Consider the following 21,558-nt stretch of genomic DNA (forward strand, 5'->3'; position numbering starts at 1 on the left):
ATCTGACATCACAAGTTTTAATTGTTAAAACCACATTATGGAAAAGAAAAAGTATTGCTTGTTTTAAACGGTATTTAGTTATGTTGTATTGGATTGCACAATGGTGACAAATGTTTGTTATATTTATACACACTATGGAAATGAGGTGACACACAGCTGTGGTTTCTCTGTATTTTTGACAGTTCTGTCAGAACATTACAATGCACCAGGGCTTCCGTCTTTATCACTCGGTGTAATCTGACCAAATACAAGTAATGGGGGATTTTAGTTACCAACAGTCTGTCTTTCATCTGTTGCATAATATGTTTAATATATTAAACAATATTCAAGAAACAGGTGTTGGTGTCGGGAATCAGGGAAAAACAGGTTTATGTGTCTAAATCAGCAGTATGATGAGCAGGATGATTTTAAGAATTGTTCTATCTGTGTCTAAATGCAAAATGTGATGTGCCTTTGAACCAGGCACCTGCAGGAATTTCATCCCTAAATGAAACAAACACATGAACAAAATACTGATCACAGAAATTTAAGTTTAACAGGTTTGAAATGAATACAAACAGTGCAGATCATTTAACAATCAGATATGTACAACACATGTACTGTACCAAAGTTCAGTCATATACATCTTCATGATTCAATTTCTGATAAATTCTTTAGTGTTTATCACACAATGAAAATATTATGACAGTCATTGGCTTCAAAGTGGATTGTTTCCCCTTAGCAAATATAAAATATGTGTATAGAGCAACTGTTGATTTTATTATTCCTCTGAGGTGTGATGTTTGCAGTGCTGCTGCAGGAGCGCCTCCACCTCTCCTCTCCGTGCCAGGCTGTTGGCTTTGCCTTGGAAACGTCCGTTCTTGCCGGCCCCCTTCCCCTGGAGCATCTCTAACACCCTGGACACAACAAAGAATCATACAGTGCCAAACTCCGTTGACATTTTTAACAGTCAACACTAAATTAATATGTGGTTGTGTCTCTTACTGTGGTCCCATCTCAGTCACTGGTCCACTGGGTCCAGCCAGCAGAAACAAACCAGGTCCCTTTTCTTCTCCAACGGTGAGGAAAACTAAGGTTTCCTACAGGCAGACAAAACAAGGCTTAACAAAAACATTAAACTGCTAACACCAACAACTCAACAGTCAGGTTATGATCTTACCTCTGTGTTTATTTCATTGGCAATAATATTCATGAACTCATTATCACCATCTTTTCTAGAGAGAGAAAAAGAAACACAATGTTATTAATCATTACATCAACCCTGATGTCACATTGCAGCTGAAAAAATCTTATAAAAACATGTAACCAGTTTTTAAAATCCTTCTTACTTGTGCAGGCTGAAGACGTTTCCTCTCTGGGGATTGTTGTTAAAGTTCTGAGCGATGAGCACGGCCATGTCCCGTAGCAGGCTCAGGTTAGTCTGACAAAGACATTTTTATGATATTAGGAAGTCTGAAATATGATACAGTGTATGTCAGACAGAGGGATTGCCATTTAAAATGAGCTCTCTATAATTAATGACCTCTTCTGGCAACTAACAGGAATTACAACAACATTAATATTTTAGGATTTAATGCTCATGCACCACTGATGAAGAGACTCTCTTACTTTCTGAAGAAGCTTCACAGACTTCTGCACCTTGTCGACTGCCTCCACGTGCTCATCGGGGCCGGTCCTGTTGAACAATGACAAGGATTTTTTCACTTCAAATGTATTTGATGAGTTTAACTTCAAACTGAAGAAGACATTTGATCACTTACTTCAGTAGAGACACCAGTGAGCGCTCGGTGCTGTAGCTTTTCTCTGCATACTTCAGTACCCTGTTTCCTGCCAGGAAGATCAGGTTGGTTTTGTTTTTCTTTCCTTTCTCAGTTCCCAGTAGCTTTATTACCTGAAATCAATAGAGTAATAATAAAGAAAGTGAACTGGAAGGATCCAAAACCACCGACCATAACTCAGTGGGTACAGAGACTGAAAAGGGTGTACACAATGGAGCGAATGACTGCAGGTCTACAACTGAAAATGGACACTTTTGAACAAAGGTGGAACTGTATTACTCTCCATTTGGAGGACTAATGGAGGAACATGGGTTATTATAAGACTGGCATGTATCTCTAGGATTGATATTGTACTGCTGTTACTCCCTTTGGTGCAAATATCTATTCTCTGTGCGATTTCTCTTTATGGTATTTTTACTGCATTTTATTTACTTGTATTTCAATTCATAGGGTCCTATGTCAGTGAATGTTTTGTTTTGTGGAAAAATGAAAAATAAAAAGTTCAAAAAAATTAAATAAAGAAAGTGAATAATATACATCTCCAGTATTACAAATATGGCATGAACATGTGCAGAATAGTGACTTATGCAATTGCACAACCTCCGAAACATTAAAAACGATGCAAAAGTGACACATCTAAGTGTTTGTGTATCCCTGTTTGTGAAGTTGTACCTGTAAGTGACTGAGGTTAGACACGTGGGTCCCACAGCACATGTTGGCATCGACACCCTCGATATCAATGATCCGAATGGGCCCGGCGTGGTCGTCTGGCAGCCCTCGAGACCTCACCTGGTTCACACACAAATACAGTGTCACATTGATATTTCTTGTCATATTGATAGATAGAGGACGTTCAGTTAGAGATACAGTATTTTTGAGCCACTGATCACAGAGTATGAGGACTTTTCTACAGTAGTACACATACCTTTTCCACAGCAGGGTCATCTATGGAGAGAAGCTGAACAGTGACAGTGACTTGAGCTCTGATCTTCTCATTAATGGCCTCCTCCAGGGCCTGGAGCTGACCAGGCTTCACACATGGAGTGTCCAGCTCAATGGTGCTTCTCTGACGCCCCAGGTCCCTGAATAAAAAAACACCACAGATGCAGGTAAACCCACAAGTCTTGGGTTTTATTCAGAGAGAGAGAGGAGTCTATGCAGTGGTGGAGTACCAAGATGTGGTCTTGTATCCAAACATTGTATCTGCCAGTGCTGTGATCAAATGTTGACCTAGGAGTGAAACAAGCAAAGCTCAGAACAATATTATGAATACAATCATTTGCATCCAGGGTATCCCCTTAATTCTGATCTTATTTATTAAATGGTCCTTACCCGAGTGTTGCTGCATGTGGTCAAACCTCCTCTCCCAGTCCACCTTCAGCTGCACCTCCTGACCCACCTCCAGAGGTGAACTCACAAAGTGGACAGCGTCTGGTCCCTGTCTGGTCACCCTCAACACCGGGACATCTCCGATCAGCCCGTGGTCATCTGGCTGAGGGAAGACATCACATAACAGGAGGTCAAAGTTTGTTATTTCATAGCAAGATTTTTCATCATTTCTGGTAGAGGCAACTTGCAAGGAAGCAACATAAATTTTTCTAGATATTTTGAAGAAGGGCTTACTTGTCCACCCCCCTCAGGAAACAAGATGGTGTCTTGGAGCTTGACGTTGAAGCCCTTGAGAGTTTCTTTCTTTCCATTGACTTCGTGCTTTAATTCACCTGGGCTGCAGGACACTACTGAGGTAACAAACTACAGGAGAAAAATAAAGAATGAAACTAAAACTTACAGTTTCTACTAAGAGTGTGGTTGATGGACAACTGGTCGATATGAGTTTCACTTTTTAAATAAAGTCCAGATTTTTGAACACAGATCGACAGCATGTGTGCTCTTTAGACCAGAAGAAACTGTGCATTCACGATATCACTGGTAGGCTACATGATACACTTATTATAAATCAACATTATAAGTAGACATATAATGCATTCATCACATGATAAAAGCCAGATCTACGGTTTCGTAATACATTATTACAGTTAGCTAGACCATGGATCTAAATATAATACATCCATGATAGAGACATTAGCAACCATGCTAACCTCTTCTGCAGAGACTTCGCCGGGTTTTTGCACATTTTTAAACAGTTTAGTGGTCGTGAAGTGTGTGAAAACTGATTCATACCTCTTTCATATAGCAATCCCGTTGACACTGAAAAGCCATCGTGGAGTACTTTAACAGGAAAACTTGCTTATAACGGGAGTTTGTACAAGTATGACGAACCCCGGTCTACAACAACTACAGCTGAACTGTCAGCTTAGTACGGATACTAAGAGCGTCCAAACTTAGTCACAACGACTTTTGAGTCTTTGATTATTTCCTTCTTTCCTGACAGAAAATAACATATTTACTAAAAAAAAAAAAAATTGGGAATTTGGCTTTCTTGTTCCAAAATATCATATTAAATCACTAAAATAAACTTTTGTTTGGACTAAATATACTGTGAAAACGACAAGCTGGCATGAAACACGGTGTTCAAACCTTGGGTAGCCTGATCATCACCTTCGAAAAAATTGGTTGACCAGCTGATATGACCAGCTGATATTTGAAAGACATATATGCTGAATTATCATGAGCATTTGAATCATTTTTGTTTATTTATTATTATATGACAGTGCACATGCACCAATAATTGAATTAAAGTGGTTTGCATCTTTTTCTGCTGCATTGTACTGCCATCTTCTGGACTTACTGAAACTAACAGTAGGCCTAATGTGTTGCAATTCTCAGCTGAGAACATACTGTAAACCAAAACACCTTAACGCCAGATCATAGTTGATAAAAAGCATTTTAATGAAATCTGACAATGTCAGTGTACAGAGGACAAGAATGAGTCAATAAATAATCTTATAGAAAATATTACAGTATTGGGACAATAAAAGTATCAGATCATCAGCAAATATTACAAGCTTCAACAAACAGTGGAGAGGAGGCACTGCAAGTCTCAGTCAGACTATAAGGGAAAGAAGAAGAAAGTAATTAATGTCACCTCTGACCAAAACATACATTTGATTACAGCATGTGAAAATCCGGGAAATAAATTAATCTCTGCAGCTCTCCATATAACATTTTAGATACTTACATCACTGAGATCACCCATATCCGGTGTCCCTCCCTTATTAGTGGCAGCCATTTCTTGGATCATCTAAAAAAAGAAATGCAGATGTTTACAGTTACACACACACACACACACACACACACACACACACACACACACACACACACACACACACACACACACACACACACACACACACACACACACATTACTACTTCACTTACATCCATGTATCTATCGTATTCTTCCTTTCCGTCATCTTCTTCATGCTCCCAGTCTCTCCAATTATCAAAGTCTACAGTAATCCAGCTGGCCTGCAAAAAAGTAGGTGAAACAACACAATTCATAATGGCATTCACCCAGAATGACTGTGAAAAATGTGTTATAAACACATACTTACTACTCAAAATCTTATAACTGATTACAGACAGATTTACCTTGGCGAGATCCTTCTGGAGTCGAGGCCATGCAAAATCAGGCTTCACCTTCCTCAGCAACATGTTGATGGTGCGGTCATAGACTCTTTCCCTGGAGTCCTTTTATAAAGATAGTATATGTGACTATGTGTTTACTGCATAGAAAATGAGCTATACTCCATCATAGACAAGAATTCAGTGCTTACATTGATTAGGATTTCGTCGTAGAAGTAGAGCTCATTGTAGAAGACGTCATCTGTGTCGTTTTTACAGCTGATCGGACAGGGTTGTCACAAGAACAAGTTAGCACAACATAGGCCTATACAAAATTCACAGCAGCTGCCCACATTATCTTTCCATTTCCTGAAACAATGGCTTTTTGATAAGATTTTCAACAGCTGCTGCTACACTAAAAGCATAGATAGAAAGTTCTAGAAAGAAAGAAGAACATTTTCTGTAACTTGTTGTAAACTCACCATAAAATCATTTTGTCTGGCTGAATATCAACTTTGACATCTTTAGGTTTTTGCACGTGGAAATTGACGGTGACATATTTCTTTCTGTCATACCACCGGGCATGTGCTGGCTGACTGTTGAGACACAAATGAAATCATCATCACAATAATTTGTTTAAGTTTTTTCTTTTTCTAGTGTGAAACACTGTCACAATCAAAACAATTAGCAAAAACATGTGTAGGTCAATAGTCGAGAGAAGAACTGGCAGCACTTACCTCTCCTCTGGTCTGACAATTTTGGGCTTGTTCATTTCGATTCTTGTCAAAAATCAAACAAACAACAACAAAATCCTAAAACAGAAACCAGCCTATTCTTACTTTGACTGTGGAAAAGTAAAAGACATGTGGGTCATTCGTTCAAGCTGTGTGTCTAATGCAGTGGCCAGGCCCTGATAGCTATTTATAGAGCAGTTGGTATCAGCTGCTGGTTTGACGAGCCGGCCACAGCCCCTTCCCCTGCCCTTTATGGTCTGTCTGTGCAACTCTCGGGAAAACAGATGCATTTTCTGGGTTCCTCGAAACTTCAGCCACCCCCAACTTAACAGGGTGAGGGTGGGGGCAGGGAGACAGAACAGAAGAGTGCATGCCAACAAATGTAAAGACTTTTACAAACAATGTTCTTTTTAATTCTCATTATTTTCTTTTGTCTTTTTTTGTCGTTGTGGAACACAAAGACTAAGAGTTAAATAATAGGCTAATAATAAAAAGTTGTAGGCCTATGCTTTCTTACAGTAATATATTTGAATAGTCCTTCCCACAATGATTTATTTATTTTAATTATTGATTTCCTGTGTCACTTTTAGGCCCCATAGAAATATCATAAATTATAAATTAGATAAATAAATCAATATTTCTTATAATTATAATAATATATCATCTTATAATAATAATTCAATTTCTGTTGGGTGACATCTCTGGATTTCCAGCAAACATATTTCAATTTGAATATCCTAGGAATTACATATGTAAGAAAAGGCCTACATATCTTTTAGTGATCTCTTTGGCTGACATTTTATTTCTTGTTGTTTATATTTATGTGTGTTGTGCACACTAGGAAATAATAAGAGTGGATTATCTTATGTCAGCTGGCCTGGGTTACTCTAGCCTGGGTGAGCAGTCACAGGCTGGTCGTCACGCTTCGTGTAGCACAGAGTCGCCCCCTGCTGTTCCGGAGGCGCACGCGCCTCTGATTTATCACCGGAAATGCAATAATTCTCTGCTCCGGCTGTGGGGAATGTGGCGCGAGAGATCCTGGCAACCCTGTGTACATACAAACTTCTGCCTGAAAAAAAAAAAAGAGAAAACCCCAATTAACACTCTGCTTTCACATTTTCATCTTTCCACTGGGACGTTTTGACGTTCGTTTCTTTAAAACCCAGAGGAATAATCGTCTGTTACTGTGAACATGCCCCGCAGACGACAGGTAAGAACAAATGTAGGTCGCACGAGAAGGAAACGTTAGCCGAGTTAGCACCGATGTGTTCCATTCTCCGGATGGGAAGAAAGTCCCACCATGTTGCCTTCAATAGTCTCATGATTTAACATCCCAAAAATATGGTGTAGCTACAGTAGAGTAGTCCAATAAGGGAAAAAATGACTCAAGCAGTGATTTATTTTCTTAGAATTTTTATATTCGTGTTATTATTTTGTTGGAATCGTTAGATAATGTGAATACACCTTGATGGGCGGTATCGAGCAGCTGAACCAAACCTTTGGGTTTAACTTGGACAGTATTGCATTAAAACCTATCATTGAGGAACATATGGTTCGCCGGACACATCACAGTGCAACAATAATGGATATTTTATGATTGGTTTGTAAATTGCATCGATTGAAAAGCCCACCGAGGAGCCGTGAACATTAAACGCTGAGATTTGTCAGTGGAGTTTGGCTCCGCAGCCTGTTAGCCGTGAGAGACAGCTAACGCTACAGGCTAGGCTAACAATAATAATAGGCTGTGGAGGTGCTGACCTGAAGCAGAAAACAGGGTAGACACTAACTGTAACATTATCTGACCAACCTATGGTCGGCTGCTCTTTTACCAGCTGTTGTAAAATGTGTCAGCTCGTCATAGCTGTTTAGCCTAACATTTCTACAGATTTAGCTCTCAGCAAGCTGTCAGCTCTGTGAGACCTCTCAATCAAACACTTCATTCATGACCAGAGAAATAGTTGTCTATAAACGAGACTTCCTCTGTCCCAGATGTTGGTTAATTGAATTCTTGAGTCTAATAACAACAGCTGTTAGCAAGCTAACCTCATAGCTGATTATTATGTAATTTGTGCAAGATGCTAAAATCATGTAATGTTTTTCCCCTGACAGAGACACATGGCAGGCAGCGGCTCAGATGGCACCGAAGACTCAGACTCCTCTGCTGAAAGAGAACAGACCAATAGCTCAGAAAGTGATGGAAACATGCCCAAGAGGCAGCGACTCACCAGAGCCTCCACACGCCTTAGCCAAAGCTCTCAGGGTTGGTCAACTTTTCCTGTTCATCCAGTACAAAGCTTTCTTTTTTTTGCCATCTTCTTCATCTCAACTCTGTCATATCCACTGTGTCTGTTTGACTTTTGCTTCAGATACTCCAGACTTGAAACGAGCTGCAGACCATGATGAGTCTCCCCCACTGACGCCCACAGGAAACGCCCCCTCGTCTGAATCTGAGCTGGACATCTCAAGCCCCAATGCCTCTCATGACGAGAGCCAGGCCAAAGACCAAACCAACAGAGACTCAGATAAAGACCTCTCCCATCGACCCAAGCGCCGCCGCTGTCATGAGACCTACAACTTTAACATGAAATGCCCCACACCGGGGTGTAATTCACTTGGTAAGGCACATTCTACGAAAATGAATTTGATTTACATTTGTCGTCCATCACATCCTCTACTGTCATAATATTTGTGTATCAATATAAATAAGAAAAAACAAACTATTTTTTCCATTTGCCCAGGTCACCTCACAGGGAAACATGAACGTCATTTTGCTGTATCAGGTTGCCCTCTCTACCACAATCTTTCTGCTGACGAGTGCAAGGTGAGCATCTAAACGCTGTAGCTGTAATTTTGTTTTCTCTGTTGTGGTTCTGTGTTCACCACGTTTGTCCTTCCTCATCCATGGATATGTATTGTATCCCGTCATTATGCAATCCCTATAATATTTGTCATATTTATACATTTATTTACATGGTGCCTTTTGGAGCAATCAGTTTAAGAGTTAAGAATTTTTCAATTCAACTTTGTTGTGGCTTATCAATTAAATTGTCCTTTACTGAAAATTATTTACAAAACATCAATAATTTAATATTACATGGAAAGCCTTGCTTGGTATAAATCAGTTCAACCACAAATTGGCTCAAGCATGCCATCAAACAAAAAGTAAATTAGACCTAGAAACATATCTTAGCTTTGGTGGTTAAAACTTCATCTTGTCTTTTTCGGAGGCGGGGAGCAGGCAGGTGTTTTTTCCTCACATAAACTCTAATCCATCCATTTTATTCCTCATTTCAGGTGAAAGCCGTCAGTCGAGAGAAACAAGAAGAAGAGGTGAAAGTACAAGAAGAAAGCAACTCACGCCATGCAACTCGTCACCAGGTAGTTCCTTTTTTACGCAAAGATTTGTATTATCATTAGGTTTATTCTTTTTTTTTTCACCAGGACATCAATGTGATTTTCGTCTGCACAGTGAGGACTCCACAGTTTCTCCTACTACATATCTGCTTCTGCAGAATTGCAAATGGCTTTATTTAACACACTAATAATAAATAATAATGATAGATAATTAATTAGCTGTCTTGATGTAATTAGATATGGCTTACTGGCCATATCTTCATGTTTCAATGACTAACTGATGTATATATATTTTGCTTCTAAGACACCAACATCGAAACAGAGTAGATACAAAGAGCAGGTGGCTGAGATCAGGAAGGGGCGGAACTCTGGCCTGCAGAAGGAGCAGAAAGAAAAGCACATGGTACGTGACTTTTACTCCAACATGCACACTGCAGATTTAACCGTAACTAGTGGGACTGCATGTCTAAGCCGGTATGTTGTCTCGACCTCTGAACCACAGGAGCATCGGCAGACACACGGCAACACCAGAGAACCTCTTCTGGAGAACATCACCAGTGAATATGATCTGGAACTTTTCAGGAAAGCCCAGGCCCGAGCATCTGAAGACCTGGTAAGGGGCAGATTCATGACTTCATCAGTATTACTGTTGCTTTAACGTTTTTTTGTTTTGTTTTTTCAAATTAAAATAGTTGTTAATTAATAGAACTGTACTAAAGTACTAAATACCTATGTATAAATGAATATACACCAAATATCTAGTTGTTCCTCAGTGAGTTTGTTAGCACCTTATCATGCACGTTGTTGTAAAGACTAACAGTAACGCTGTGTATTCCCTCCTGTCTGTCCGTCCTGCAGGAGAAGCTGCGTATCCAGGGTCAGATCACAGAAGGCAGTAACATGATCAAAACAATCCTGTTTGGCCGCTACGAGCTGGACACTTGGTACCACTCGCCATATCCTGAGGAGTACGCACGTCTGGGTCGCCTCTACGTCTGCGAGTTCTGCCTCAAGTACATGAAGAGCCAAACCATCCTCAGGCGGCACATGGTGAGAGCCAGACACTGTTGAAAAGGCTACTGCATCTTCATTTTAGAACAGCATTTTTATCATAGATCTAAGTGTGCGGAGATCTCTTTCTTCAGTTTGGACACTTTTGATGCCTCCAGCACCTTAGCAAAGAACCAACCAGGTGAAGCGGCAGCCCCCTTTTTGCAGAACAGCATTTTTAAAAACAAAAACTACCTCTGACTAGATAACTAAGTTACCTAAGACATCTGTGACACACCAGTGAGGTTATGCTGAACAGCCTGGTGTCTGGCCATCTGACTGATGACTCAATAAAGCTAAAAACAGAGATCTGTAAATTGTAAAAAATTATTTTGAAATGCCCCTCCATAAGAAATTATTTATTTTATTTTATTTGTTTTATTTCTGAAACCTAATTGGACTCAGGCAAAAATAGCCTTTGGTTATAAATGCATTTACATGTCTGTCCATACTCATTGCGTTGTTTGATGGAAATGCTACTGTGTGTTTGCAGGCCAAGTGTGTGTGGAAGCATCCTCCAGGAGACGAGGTCTACAGAAAAGGGGCTATTTCTGTGTTTGAAGTTGATGGCAAAAAGAATAAGGTAGAGAAACTCTGACTTTAAAATGTGTGTTTTCTTTACTCCTTCTGTTTTTTTCATTTGTGAGAAATAAGGTTGCAATTCTATCTGTAAAGTGTGACATTTTGCTTTTAAAACAGTCTAATGAGAGGCTAAATTACAGGCTCAATTAAAGTGATTAAATGCCACTGTATCCACAGATCTACTGCCAGAACCTGTGTTTACTTGCCAAGCTTTTCCTGGACCACAAAACACTGTATTACGATGTGGAGCCGTTTCTCTTCTACGTCATGACTGAAGCTGATAACACTGGCTGCCATTTAGTCGGATACTTTTCCAAGGTAAGTGAAATGGTGCATTAATGCAGCATAAAAATATATTTTCATATGCAGAAGAATCTGAAATATGTCTTCCTTTGTTTCCTTTAATTCAAGGAGAAGAATTCCTTCCTGAACTACAACGTATCCTGTATCCTGACGATGCCACAGTACATGAGGCAGGGCTTTGGCAAGATGCTCATTGACTTCAGTATGTTCAGTGTTACTTATTTTTTCCTCTTTTTTTATTGGTTCCTCTACAAAATTGTTTACAAAGAGTGTTGAATATCGAAACAGTAGAATCGATCCTTTATGAGGAATATTGTTATTTAAAAAGATGTGATCTCTGTAGCCTAGTAAAAGACACAATCATCTATGTGACTCTGACTCTGAAACAGAGCTGCCATCAATGCAAAATAGAGCAGTTAGCATGACTTATCAGATAGGAAACTGATTTCAAAATGTGTCCTGAAATAAAGAGGATATTTTATGGATATTTTATTTACCCCCTGCTCAGTCAACAACAAACAGGAGCTTCAACTATGCAGTATTTATTATGGGGCTCTTGTATTAGATTGTATTTGACAACACTGGTTTTTGTTCATTGCTGTAATAGGCTATTATCTAAATTAAATTAGATTTTTGATTGATCAAATACTGATGTCTTTTGGGCCTTTTTAAAATAAGAATATAGTATTTAATCCATTTATTGAATGGAAATGTACATATTTTGGTTAGCACAGCAATGACATACAGATTAAAGATGATCCATTTTGAAAGCTTGCATGTTTGTTAACCTTGTTCTGTGTTTTGTTCAGGCTACCTACTGTCCAAAGTGGAGGAGAAGGTGGGCTCACCGGAGAGACCCCTGTCTGACTTGGGCCTCATCAGCTACCGAAGCTACTGGAAAGAAGTGTTACTAAGATACATGTACAACTTTCAAGGCAAAGAGATTTCCATCAAAGGTGAGAGAGGACACAGGACTCGCTGCTGTTCTACAAAACATTCCAGTAGAAAGTGACGCTTAGTGCCAGGATGGGAAAGACATTTACTAATGTGAGATCAATTTCAACATCAACACAATGAAAAATATTAACACTTGTAATATTTGCTTGTTGCACAGAGATCAGTCAGGAAACTGCAGTCAACCCGGTGGACATTGTGAGCACCCTTCAGTCTCTTCAGATGCTCAAGTACTGGAAGGGAAAGCACTTGGTGTTAAAGCGACAGGTAAAATGCTGGTCCACTGGCCCATGTAGCTCCGGTTATTTATTTATTTTGTACATTTCTTTTTATTATTTTGATTTTATTTTTATTCTCTTTAAAGTTTTATCATCTGAAGACATTTAGTTGCAGAATTCTCACATCTAAATAAACAAGTTATTACTAGATACTTCAACTGAATCATTTCATTCTGGTCTAACAAGTTATCAAACTAGATAGATATGAGTTGGATAAAGTGATTTTTTTAATTAACTCTAATATCATGTTGACGTAACCTTTCACCACAAGCCTCAGGCCCAGTCTTTCCTCTGCTGTTGAAAAGTGATTAATAGTGCATGATTTAGGTAATCCCTGTATTTGACAGCACAGTTTATAACCTTTTCTTCCCTCAGGACCTGATTGATGAGTGGAAGGCGAAAGAGATCAAGCGGGGCAACAGCAACAAAACCATCGACCCGACTTCACTAAAATGGACCCCTCCCAAAGGGACATGAGCACTAAGATCCTCAGGCTACTGAATAAACTCACCTCCAGCCTCACCAGCCACAAGTAGCCTAGACCTATGAACTGTCAATAAAGATCAGTGTTTTCTTTCTGTCACTTTGTTTTTTTAAATCCTGCTTAGGTTTGTTTTTTTGTCTATTTTTTTTTACATTTATATTTTCCTTCATATTTTAAGCACCATACGTTCCAAGGCGACTGATAATGACAGTTAACAGTAGAAAATGTATTTGTCCTGCCTACATCAACTAAGCTTTGAATGTTAAATGATACAATGGTCCAATGTGGTGGATAACATGAATGTTTTGCTTTTCTCATGCAAAAAAAAAAATGGAAAAAAAAATACATACCTACATTTGGCAGCATTTACAGGCTGTTATTTTTATTTCTTCAAAGAAATGTGCATTTCAAAGATGGTAGATATTTTTGTTTGGGATTAATACAATTATTGTTAGCATGAACTGAAGCCGTAAGCAGAGTGTACTTCGAGGAGTGTGATGTATGGTAACGTCTTTGGTTGGTGTTAAATTGTATAGATCATAGTATTGTGTACTTTTTTTCTCTATAGCTCCATCAATACAGGATTTGGACCCATTCCTCTGACGAACCTGCCAAATAATGGAATAAAAAATTGAGATACTTTTAATCTGCTGAGAATATGATAAGATTATGACAATACCACTGTAAGAATGCACATAGAAATAAAACAACCTCAGGTTTTTATACTGATACAATCATACCTTGCTTGTGTGGTTTCTCCGAGACATCGATGCCAGTGGTTGTTGCAGGTGGATTTATTCTGGTTAACGATTCTGTAAGAAAAGCAGAAAACATTCAAATGGGGTTATCTTTGCCTTGTACTTTTGAACATAGTTGTTAAATGTGTATTAGCAATTTGATATTTTTATCAATAAAGCTGAATTGATATTTTGAAATTGCATTTCTTTGTGTTTGTGCTCACCAGCGCTGGAGATGCTCCTGCCCATCAGGCCCACAAATGTCCCTCCTTTATTTCCTACAAGTTAAAGGATGAGCACATTTACAAAGCAGCAGTACCATTGTTACAAGATAACCCTGATTTAAACATTTTGATATTTCCTGACCTTTCAGTTGCTTTGTCCTGTAAAAATGTAATACTTACGTCTGTTTACTTGAAAGGGTTTCTTTACACCTGTGGGGTAAAAAAAAAAAAAGGATTTAGTTTCATTTTACACTAATACAAAAATGAAATGGACCATATTTATTATTATGATTTTAATGATGGCAACCTGAGGAGCGTTTCCCCATGAGTCCATAGAAGCGGAGGGCTTTAGATCTCTTCATTAGAGCGGCCATCGGCTCAGTCAGACCTGTTTCCAGGGATTCATCCTGCCAGAAAATTCATTACAGATTAGATCTTTAATGTATAAAAATAAGAAAAATCTGAAATTAAATCTACCATTTAAATCTATAATTAATATTTCTTCAAATTACATGCATATCACATTTGATTCAGAATTCATTAATTTCATTTTTTTTCAATCACTCAAAATATTCAGTTCAGAATAAGTCACTTTTAATTATTGAAGCTCACCTGCCAGTCACTATATAATCCTCTCTCCTCTTCCACACCGGCCAACAGTCCCTGGTAGGTTTGCAACAAAGCACAAAAAGTCACAACAATCAGCTGGATCTTCCAGTTTTCCATCTCTTAACTGAGGAGAAATGCTTTAGTTCTGAATCAAAATGTTCCTCTTTAGCTCCAAAACCTTAAAAACACATTTAAAAATGACGTTGAGAGGATGTGGTTCAGGTTATTTTCGCCCGTCCTAACTGTATCCATGATGCATTTATACCTTTGTGCCCCCGCTGCTGCTAGACCCCTCCCCTCCAAACATGATTACGCACTTGGCTCAATTACATTAAAAACGTCTAGATTTGTCATATTTCAGTTTTTTTTCTAAAGAGGACCTGGCTTTTGTCCATAAAGTACTTTGCAGCCATCACAGATTATTAATTTACTGTAATATATATGGTGAATCAAACTTATAGTTGGAAAACTATATTTCCTCAGTTGTCTGATACTGGGACACTCCCCAAAGATCTATTTGCAAGCTCAAAGGAGGGCTCACATGTGCAGTAATAATAAAGCTCAAATATTTACATTTGAGGTGTTCTTTATTTTTTTATGAGACATCTGGATTGCTGTTGGTCTTAAAATATTCTCCTGTTGCTCATTTGTGACCTTGTGATGTGCACATGCTTCTTTGATATCAGTGAGGAAGAGGGCAGGACGCGCAGGCGATGCTCTCCAAATAAAACCATCTGCTTTGAAGGTACAGCTTTTATGGTTGGCCAAGTGACTTGGTGCCTTCCTGCTACGTCTGGATTTATTGAGCAGGACGACACAGATGTGACCTCTGAAGTCAATTGAATCTGGATCCTATGTGACGCTAATGGTCAGAAGTCAAGCTGAAGATGGAGGGGAAAACAAGCTCATTGTTTAGAATACCAGCAAATAGACAGTTGACATTTCAAGTGCTATGAAATATGTATGAATTGTGCTGCACATCACAACCTGAAATATAGAGAACCAGCTAGCCATGTTGAGATTTGTGATACTTTATTTAGCAATATTTAGGTTCAATCCCCTGACATAATTGCACTGTTATTAAACCTTTTCATGATCTTTACTTACTTGGCTATTTAAATGCTCTGTTTTAATGAAAGCTGAGCTCTTTTTCCAACACTCTGGCTATAGAAATTTCTGGAGAGGCAATTACTTGACAATTGGTGTGCTGTAAGGACACCCACTTGAAACAAAGCTGACACACGCATCAAATGCTTTGATCCACACACAGGTGCTTCTAAAAGCAAGAAAAGCCCGGGAGAATTAGGCCTGAAAAGCAATTACACCTGAACAGCCCTCATGTGCACATAGTCTAATCCACGGCCAACGTAAAGTGCCGAATCAAAAGGAATCAGAGGCACAACATTAGCATATGAAATGGTTGAGTCACAAAGAGCCCCCGTAATGACAGAACACTGCATTTCCATGTGACGCAGAGGAGAGGATGGGGAGAGGCCATTTCTGCTGCTCACTGCTGGTGATCCACTGCAGGGTGTAGAGTCTGATGTTAACCTCTGATCCAGTCCACCTTCGCTTTACCTGCCTCCTCTTCTGTGACATCTCAAGTGCACAACTATTTCAGTCCCGGGGGGGGGGGGTGGGGGGGTGGGGGTCACTCTGGAGAAAGCTCTGATCCTGACAAGACGAGAAACGTGTCATCCTCATCAGCCTGTTACAGGTGCATCATGGGGCGGGCAAGGTTGAAGAGATCAGCTGTGCTTGATTTTAATGGGAGTGTTTTGTTCCATATAGACAGCACCGTGGGCTACCATAATTTATTCTGAATAGTTTTAATTGAGTGTTTTATTTTGAAATTAACAATCAGACTCATACAGGTTTGAATTTAGACAATAATAGTTGCTCTCCACACATGAAGTTCACTTTCTTCAATGGGAGTACATATGGGAAACACTACTCATGTAGTTAGGGATATTTGGCTTTCGGATGAAATTTCAGAATGCACCTAAAATGCACTATAACCTTTACAGGTTAACTTAATATGACCTTCTATAAACTTTTGAATGCACATGTCCAACTATTCAATGTTTCAGTGGTGAGTAAGGTGATTCACTGGAAAATCACAACATGTGCCTTAATTTCATATCACTTGAGCATGAACCTTTTACATTTTCCATTAATTTCTAACTTTTTGTGAGTAGTGTATGTTATGTCTTTACTAGAAATAAGGGGGTGCAATGGGAAGTGACACGCAGCAAAGAACTGATGATATATGGTTATTCAGGAGGCAGGAGAAATATTCCCAAAGAAATATTTTTATTGCGTTGAGCTATAGGAAAAAATGAAAAACGCTGCTTCCAGTATGTCTGTAACTTGAATACTTCAACCTCTGCTGTTTCGATTGAAACCCCCCCTTTTTTACAGTAAAATCTGGCTCTTGTTAGTCCCTGGAGTTTATGTTTTAATTAAAAGCAATACTAAATCACCGAAGTCGTCCTTTAATGCAGGCTTCAAATGTTACATTCAAAAAGATTTATTACTAGTGTTCAAACATCTTACAGACTCGAGTGAGTTCACTAATTCAGCTGTGGAAATGACTCAATATTGCCACTGAAATGCAGTTTATTATATTACCAAGATCACCATCGTGGAGGGAAATTGTACATGACAGATACAAAAGACAGTATCTGTGCTTAATTTATTTGTGGTCTGAAGTAATAAAAACCACCATCGTCTTTTCTAGTCTTGAGTCTCGGTGCGTAACTGTTTTCATATGGTCTTCAGTGAACACCACCGTGCTGCCAACGCAACAGTGTATCACGTCTGCATATTAGACAGATAAAATCAGTTACATCGTGTTGTTTTATACCTCACTTCAGACGAGCTACATGTAGGAACAAATACATGACACACCTGACAAAAAGCAGTGGACGACAGCCACATTGTTGGAGCTGAGGGCCTTAAGCTCCTGTTGACAGACGCTGTGTTATCAGATGAGGCAGTGTGGTGAGTTTAGTCTGGAGGCCTGATATCATCGCCTCAGCCTGACAGAGCGGCTTTAAGGCCGATGGATAGACCTGCTATCTCCACACTATCGGACACTGACAAATTACTCCGTTCACATTAGGACTAAGTGGGATTTAGTGGAGCTGGTCAGTCAGGCAAGTGGAGGAAAAGTGGCAAATGTTCATCACTGTGCCATACAATCATCATCATGAAATGCTATAGAAACTGACAGTGAGTTTTAAATTATATGAATTGAAGTAATAGTTGAATGTTTGTTTAAAATTCAATATTTAATCATCGTCCTTTATGTATTTTCAGTTTTCATGTGCAAAAAAAATAGAAGTAGGAAGAGAGATTTCAGAAACTTCATTAAGAGCAGCAGCCACGAAGACATATACATAAAACATATACATAAAACATATAAAACAAGGGGACACAGTGAAAGGTATAAAACATACAAAGACAGTAATGAGCCTAAAAATGTACAATGATGATACAGAACACAGTAAAACTCACAACACTGTAAACACTGTTAATCTGAAAAACTCAAAATATAATCCTTATCTGCTGCTTTTTTTGTATTTGTATCTTTTATTGTATTTTGCGATATTCAGATATCTGAGCAGTGCACACTATTCAGCCATCTATTATCATTTACATGTTAATTTTTTGGGATTTTTCATTCTATTATGAAACCAGTAAGTTTATGCTGTCATACTTGATTAAGGAGTATCGGATAGTAAGTTAATATCATAAATGTGTTAGCAATGTTAGTTTTAAACACAATTGTTATTCATTTTATCTCCCATTAAAACAACTAATAAGGAGTATTATCTTTCCATCACCTGGCAGATTACAATAGACTTCTTATCCAGCAGATGGCAGTGTCCCCCAACAGATAAACCTGCGGCACCAAAAACCTGCAGAGCTGCTGGTTCCCTGTCAAAACGCTGCCACCACCTCACTTGAGTGGAGTCACTGTAAACTGCACTTTGAAGCTCCCATGATGAATCTCTGTCTCGTTAGCTTTTTTTTGCCTGCATGCTTGGCTGACACAGTACAAATGTGAAAGAATGTGTGAGTATTGTCTTGGTTTAAGAGCAATGTGACACGTATTATGTTTTCTCTTTGATTTTTGTGGTTCATTTGTGTTGTGTTCTGTTTGTCAGTTTCAAAACTGAGACATCCAAGTGTCAGCATACAATATTTATGCACACCACAAAGAAATCTGGATATTTGTTGTTGCACACAGAAAACAAGTGAAGTTCTCATTGTGTTAAATTATACTTATTAGAAGATGAAAATCTTGTTGTTGAAAAATTCTTGTTTTTATAAATCAAGAAAATCCTGACTTCATGTAATGACATCTACTCACAATGTCGACAATGTCAGTTTAGGAAAAAATGTTTTATGCTTATTTGGAATTGAGTTTGCTTTTTTCTTTTTTTACATCTAGAATGAAAAGATTCTAGTGAATCGATGAGGTAGGTGCATCACAAACACTTCCCATTTTCACTCACTCCAGCTGGATGACGCTAATTGTTTCCATGTTGGAGAATCTCACACCAGAATAGATCAGACATTGTATGTTCCCATCCCATCTCTACAATGGTAGGCAGTGCAACCTAGCATACAAGTAACCGTAAATTATCTAAGGAGTTTGTTACTCAGCCTGAAAGCGTCCCTATAGCTCTTTTAGTTGTTTTTCCTGTTTAGTGCCCTGTGGCACTTTAGTGTGGTTTCTCTCGAGAGGCATAAATTTGGCTCTTCAAGGCTCTCTGAGAATGAAATACCACTGTCTGCCTTTGCATGCTCGGACTGGGGGCTTTTGGCTCGTACCACACAGCGGTTCTGTATCCAGCAGTGTGAGACAGGCTGGTGTCATCATGGGACTGGCTGCGACAGTCATGGACCAAGAGGAGCACGAGATGTGTATTGTGTCTCTTTGTAGATCCCCACCACCAAACGCAAGAGCAATGCTGTCTCAACATATAGGCAGGTAATAAAAGGCCGCACATAGAGACACTGGCGGTTGTGTGGATGTTTTCGCACTTTTTTTGGAGGTGCTGTCAGGTGGCAGGGGTTCACTTGATATGTTGTGTTCGAAGAAGCAAGTTGGGCTTTTTCTAAATTCGAAATCAAATCACAGTGATGGGCTTGTGTTTTGGTGTTATGTCAGAGCTATGATAAGATAACAACAGCAACAACATGCCCTTAAGCCTGTTAGAGAATGATTCTGGCATCAATATTAGGACTAATAACTCATGAATTGCCAAACTGCTTGAAACAAGGTGTTGGTTTGTTTTTTCATATTAGACCATAGTGTACTAGTCACATACAGGTTATGTTAGCTTCTTTGGTTAGTTTTGCTTTGTTTCAAAGGGGTGGTTGCTTGGTTTTGGCAAGAAACCCACTGGCAAAAAACAATTTTCAAACAAAAACAACATCATTTACATGTACAGTATCTATTTAGTTTTTAGCTTCAAGCTTTATGAGTCTTAGTTTTCTTCGTCTAACATAACAATGTAAACAGACATTTAAGAGTGCAACCTATTTTAGCTTCCGTATAAAAGCATTTTGCCTATTTAAAATGGTGGAGTAGATTAGTTACCACTTTCATGTCTAACAGCCAGCAGCTATGCCATAGTAGCCCAGCTCATCTCTTACCATGATTTATTAGAATGTCTTTTAATCAGTTTTACACACACCTTTGATGAAGCCAGCCTCTTTATTTTTTGCTAAGCTATAGGGAGCGTGCTGAATGTTTCCTTAAAATCCATATAATGGGTTGTTAATATTGATAATAATGATGATAACTGGTTAAACCTCTGTCTCAGTATGATCTGCTTGTGTTTCTTCTTTAAACTTCTTCCTGCGTTAAAGGAATCTACAGCGGCCTCTAGAGCTGTGTGGTAAAACGTTGACTGAGGGAACTTCTGTGATACTTTTCTACAAGTTTCATGTCTGTGCCTCAAGTTGACACACCATTAGATTTCCTAAGATCAGGCAAGCAAGCTCATTCTTCCTCCTCCTTATGACATAGAATTTGTTTTTACAGAGCCTCAGTCCTTCACAACCAATTGGAAATGGCAGTGGAACAAATCTCAACAGTGATCTTTGGAACCTAAATTTAGTGTATGGGTTCACAACCCAACCAGGATGTGGGTCAAGCAATCTTGCATCCTTTGACCTCTGGGAGATGCTGCGACAGGAAAATCTGTATTCCGTCTTATAGCTGTCGACAAAATTCCGGTCTTTACAAAAATTGACCCAGATGTTTTTCAAACTAAGCCTGACAAAACTGGTGTTGTTGCTTTTGTTTCATTTGCAAAAAGCGTTCATCCGTTGCCAGCGCCGGCGTCAAATTTGCCAAACAAGAAATCAAGTCATACCTCAATCTTTTTATCAGCTGGCATGAAACCTGCCTTTGACATAATGACATCATATTTCCATGGTAACTCTGGCCCACTGGGCTACTTGGCCCCCACATCTCTTCTTGCAGCTATATTTGTTTGTTGTCTTTTCCCAGCCTCTCTACAGTGCTCATCTGTTGGTTCTTAGGTCAGAACCCACGGGTCCCCAGAGGCCCATAATTGGCCCTGTTAGTGATGTTCTTGTTTGCTGGGCTCTTGTGGCTTCTTCAACACTCTCAGCCTATGGCAAGGCCCCATTCGGTCAGATGTGCTTACTTTGTAGAGGAGCCAATCACCAATTCATTCCCCAAGCCTCAGAGGTTCAAAAGCCAAGTGCATAATTGCCCCTTAAATCAATCTGCAAATTTCGTGGTATCCGAACAGTTGGCCTGGAATCATTTATTCACGACGAATGGCTGTCCATGGTATGTATTTAGAGTCACAGAAAATACTACAGTGTTCCTGGAGAAAATTACATTTGAGTCATGGAAGATACGTTGAATGGTGGGGGCCTGTGGTTTTCATACATC

At 39.1% G+C, this 21,558-nt stretch overlaps 4 protein-coding genes across 5 annotated transcripts; 1 reads left to right on the top strand and 3 right to left on the bottom strand.

The window, feature by feature from the left end:
- Positions 1–613: 613 nt before the first annotated feature.
- aarsd1 (alanyl-tRNA synthetase domain containing 1) lies at positions 614–4,074 on the bottom strand. The gene is made up of 12 exons (XM_083994528.1): positions 3,960–4,074; positions 3,402–3,530; positions 3,111–3,270; positions 2,951–3,008; positions 2,704–2,860; positions 2,451–2,567; positions 1,761–1,891; positions 1,609–1,675; positions 1,329–1,420; positions 1,160–1,214; positions 985–1,079; positions 614–896 (listed from the first exon to the last, which is right to left on the bottom strand). The coding sequence occupies exons 1-12, from the start codon at positions 3,996–3,998 to the stop codon at positions 761–763; spliced, it is 1,236 nt and encodes a 411-aa protein (XP_083850654.1). The 5' UTR covers positions 3,999–4,074; the 3' UTR covers positions 614–760.
- Positions 4,075–4,619: 545 nt separating this feature from the next.
- On the bottom strand, positions 4,620–6,275 carry ptges3l (prostaglandin E synthase 3 like). Its single transcript, XM_083994644.1, has 7 exons — positions 6,041–6,275; positions 5,786–5,899; positions 5,516–5,582; positions 5,331–5,429; positions 5,118–5,207; positions 4,918–4,980; positions 4,620–4,788 (listed from the first exon to the last, which is right to left on the bottom strand). Exons 1-7 carry the CDS (start codon positions 6,073–6,075, stop codon positions 4,780–4,782), a joined length of 477 nt encoding a protein of 158 aa, XP_083850770.1. The 5' UTR covers positions 6,076–6,275; the 3' UTR covers positions 4,620–4,779.
- A 776-nt stretch (positions 6,276–7,051) lies between these two features.
- kat7b (K(lysine) acetyltransferase 7b) lies at positions 7,052–13,747 on the top strand. Of its 2 annotated transcripts, none has more exons than XM_083993865.1 (14): positions 7,052–7,247; positions 8,147–8,297; positions 8,404–8,652; positions 8,776–8,858; positions 9,332–9,415; positions 9,696–9,794; positions 9,894–10,004; positions 10,250–10,441; positions 10,935–11,024; positions 11,201–11,341; positions 11,435–11,528; positions 12,136–12,282; positions 12,441–12,547; positions 12,934–13,747. In XM_083993865.1, exons 1-14 carry the CDS (start codon positions 7,230–7,232, stop codon positions 13,033–13,035), a joined length of 1,668 nt encoding a protein of 555 aa, XP_083849991.1. In that variant the 5' UTR covers positions 7,052–7,229; the 3' UTR covers positions 13,036–13,747. The 2 variants fall into 2 exon arrangements, with proteins under 2 accessions (XP_083849991.1, XP_083849992.1); XM_083993866.1 differs by having other exon boundaries at positions 8,413–8,652.
- On the bottom strand, positions 13,616–14,729 carry LOC311002513 (uncharacterized protein; the record flags this gene model as incomplete). Its single annotated transcript, XM_083993904.1, has 6 exons — positions 13,616–13,650; positions 13,783–13,854; positions 14,004–14,057; positions 14,184–14,213; positions 14,311–14,410; positions 14,616–14,729. The coding sequence occupies 6 exons, from the start codon at positions 14,727–14,729 to the stop codon at positions 13,616–13,618; spliced, it is 405 nt and encodes a 134-aa protein (XP_083850030.1).
- Between the last annotated feature and the right edge of the window lie 6,829 nt (positions 14,730–21,558).

The sequence above is a fragment of the Trachurus trachurus genome, assembly GCF_905171665.1.
Source record: "Trachurus trachurus genome assembly, chromosome: 19".
In the NCBI taxonomy this organism is placed as follows: Eukaryota; Metazoa; Chordata; class Actinopteri; order Carangiformes; family Carangidae; genus Trachurus; species Trachurus trachurus.

What these genes read in the sequence shown, in the direction of transcription:
- aarsd1 (XM_083994528.1), bottom strand. Translation starts at nt 3,998, where the DNA reads ATGGCTTTTCAGTGTCAACGGGATTGCTATATGAAAGAG. An exon ending in GGGATTGCTATATGAAAGAG is followed by an intron (nt 3,531 to 3,959) that starts GTATGAATCAGT and finishes TTTCTCCTGTAG; the next exon opens with TTTGTTACCTCAGTAGTGTC. An exon ending in CTGTGAAGCTTCTTCAGAAA is followed by an intron (nt 1,421 to 1,608) that starts GTAAGAGAGTCT and finishes TGTCTTTGTCAG; the next exon opens with ACTAACCTGAGCCTGCTACG.
- ptges3l (XM_083994644.1), bottom strand. Translation starts at nt 6,075, where the DNA reads ATGAACAAGCCCAAAATTGTCAGACCAGAGGAGAG. An exon ending in ATTGTCAGACCAGAGGAGAG is followed by an intron (nt 5,900 to 6,040) that starts GTAAGTGCTGCC and finishes GTGTCTCAACAG; the next exon opens with TCAGCCAGCACATGCCCGGT. An exon ending in AATACGATAGATACATGGAT is followed by an intron (nt 4,981 to 5,117) that starts GTAAGTGAAGTA and finishes TTCTTTTTTTAG; the next exon opens with ATGATCCAAGAAATGGCTGC.
- kat7b (XM_083993865.1), top strand. An exon ending in TAGTCGGATACTTTTCCAAG is followed by an intron (nt 11,342 to 11,434) that starts GTAAGTGAAATG and finishes CTTTAATTCAAG; the next exon opens with GAGAAGAATTCCTTCCTGAA. An exon ending in CAAAGAGATTTCCATCAAAG is followed by an intron (nt 12,283 to 12,440) that starts GTGAGAGAGGAC and finishes CTTGTTGCACAG; the next exon opens with AGATCAGTCAGGAAACTGCA.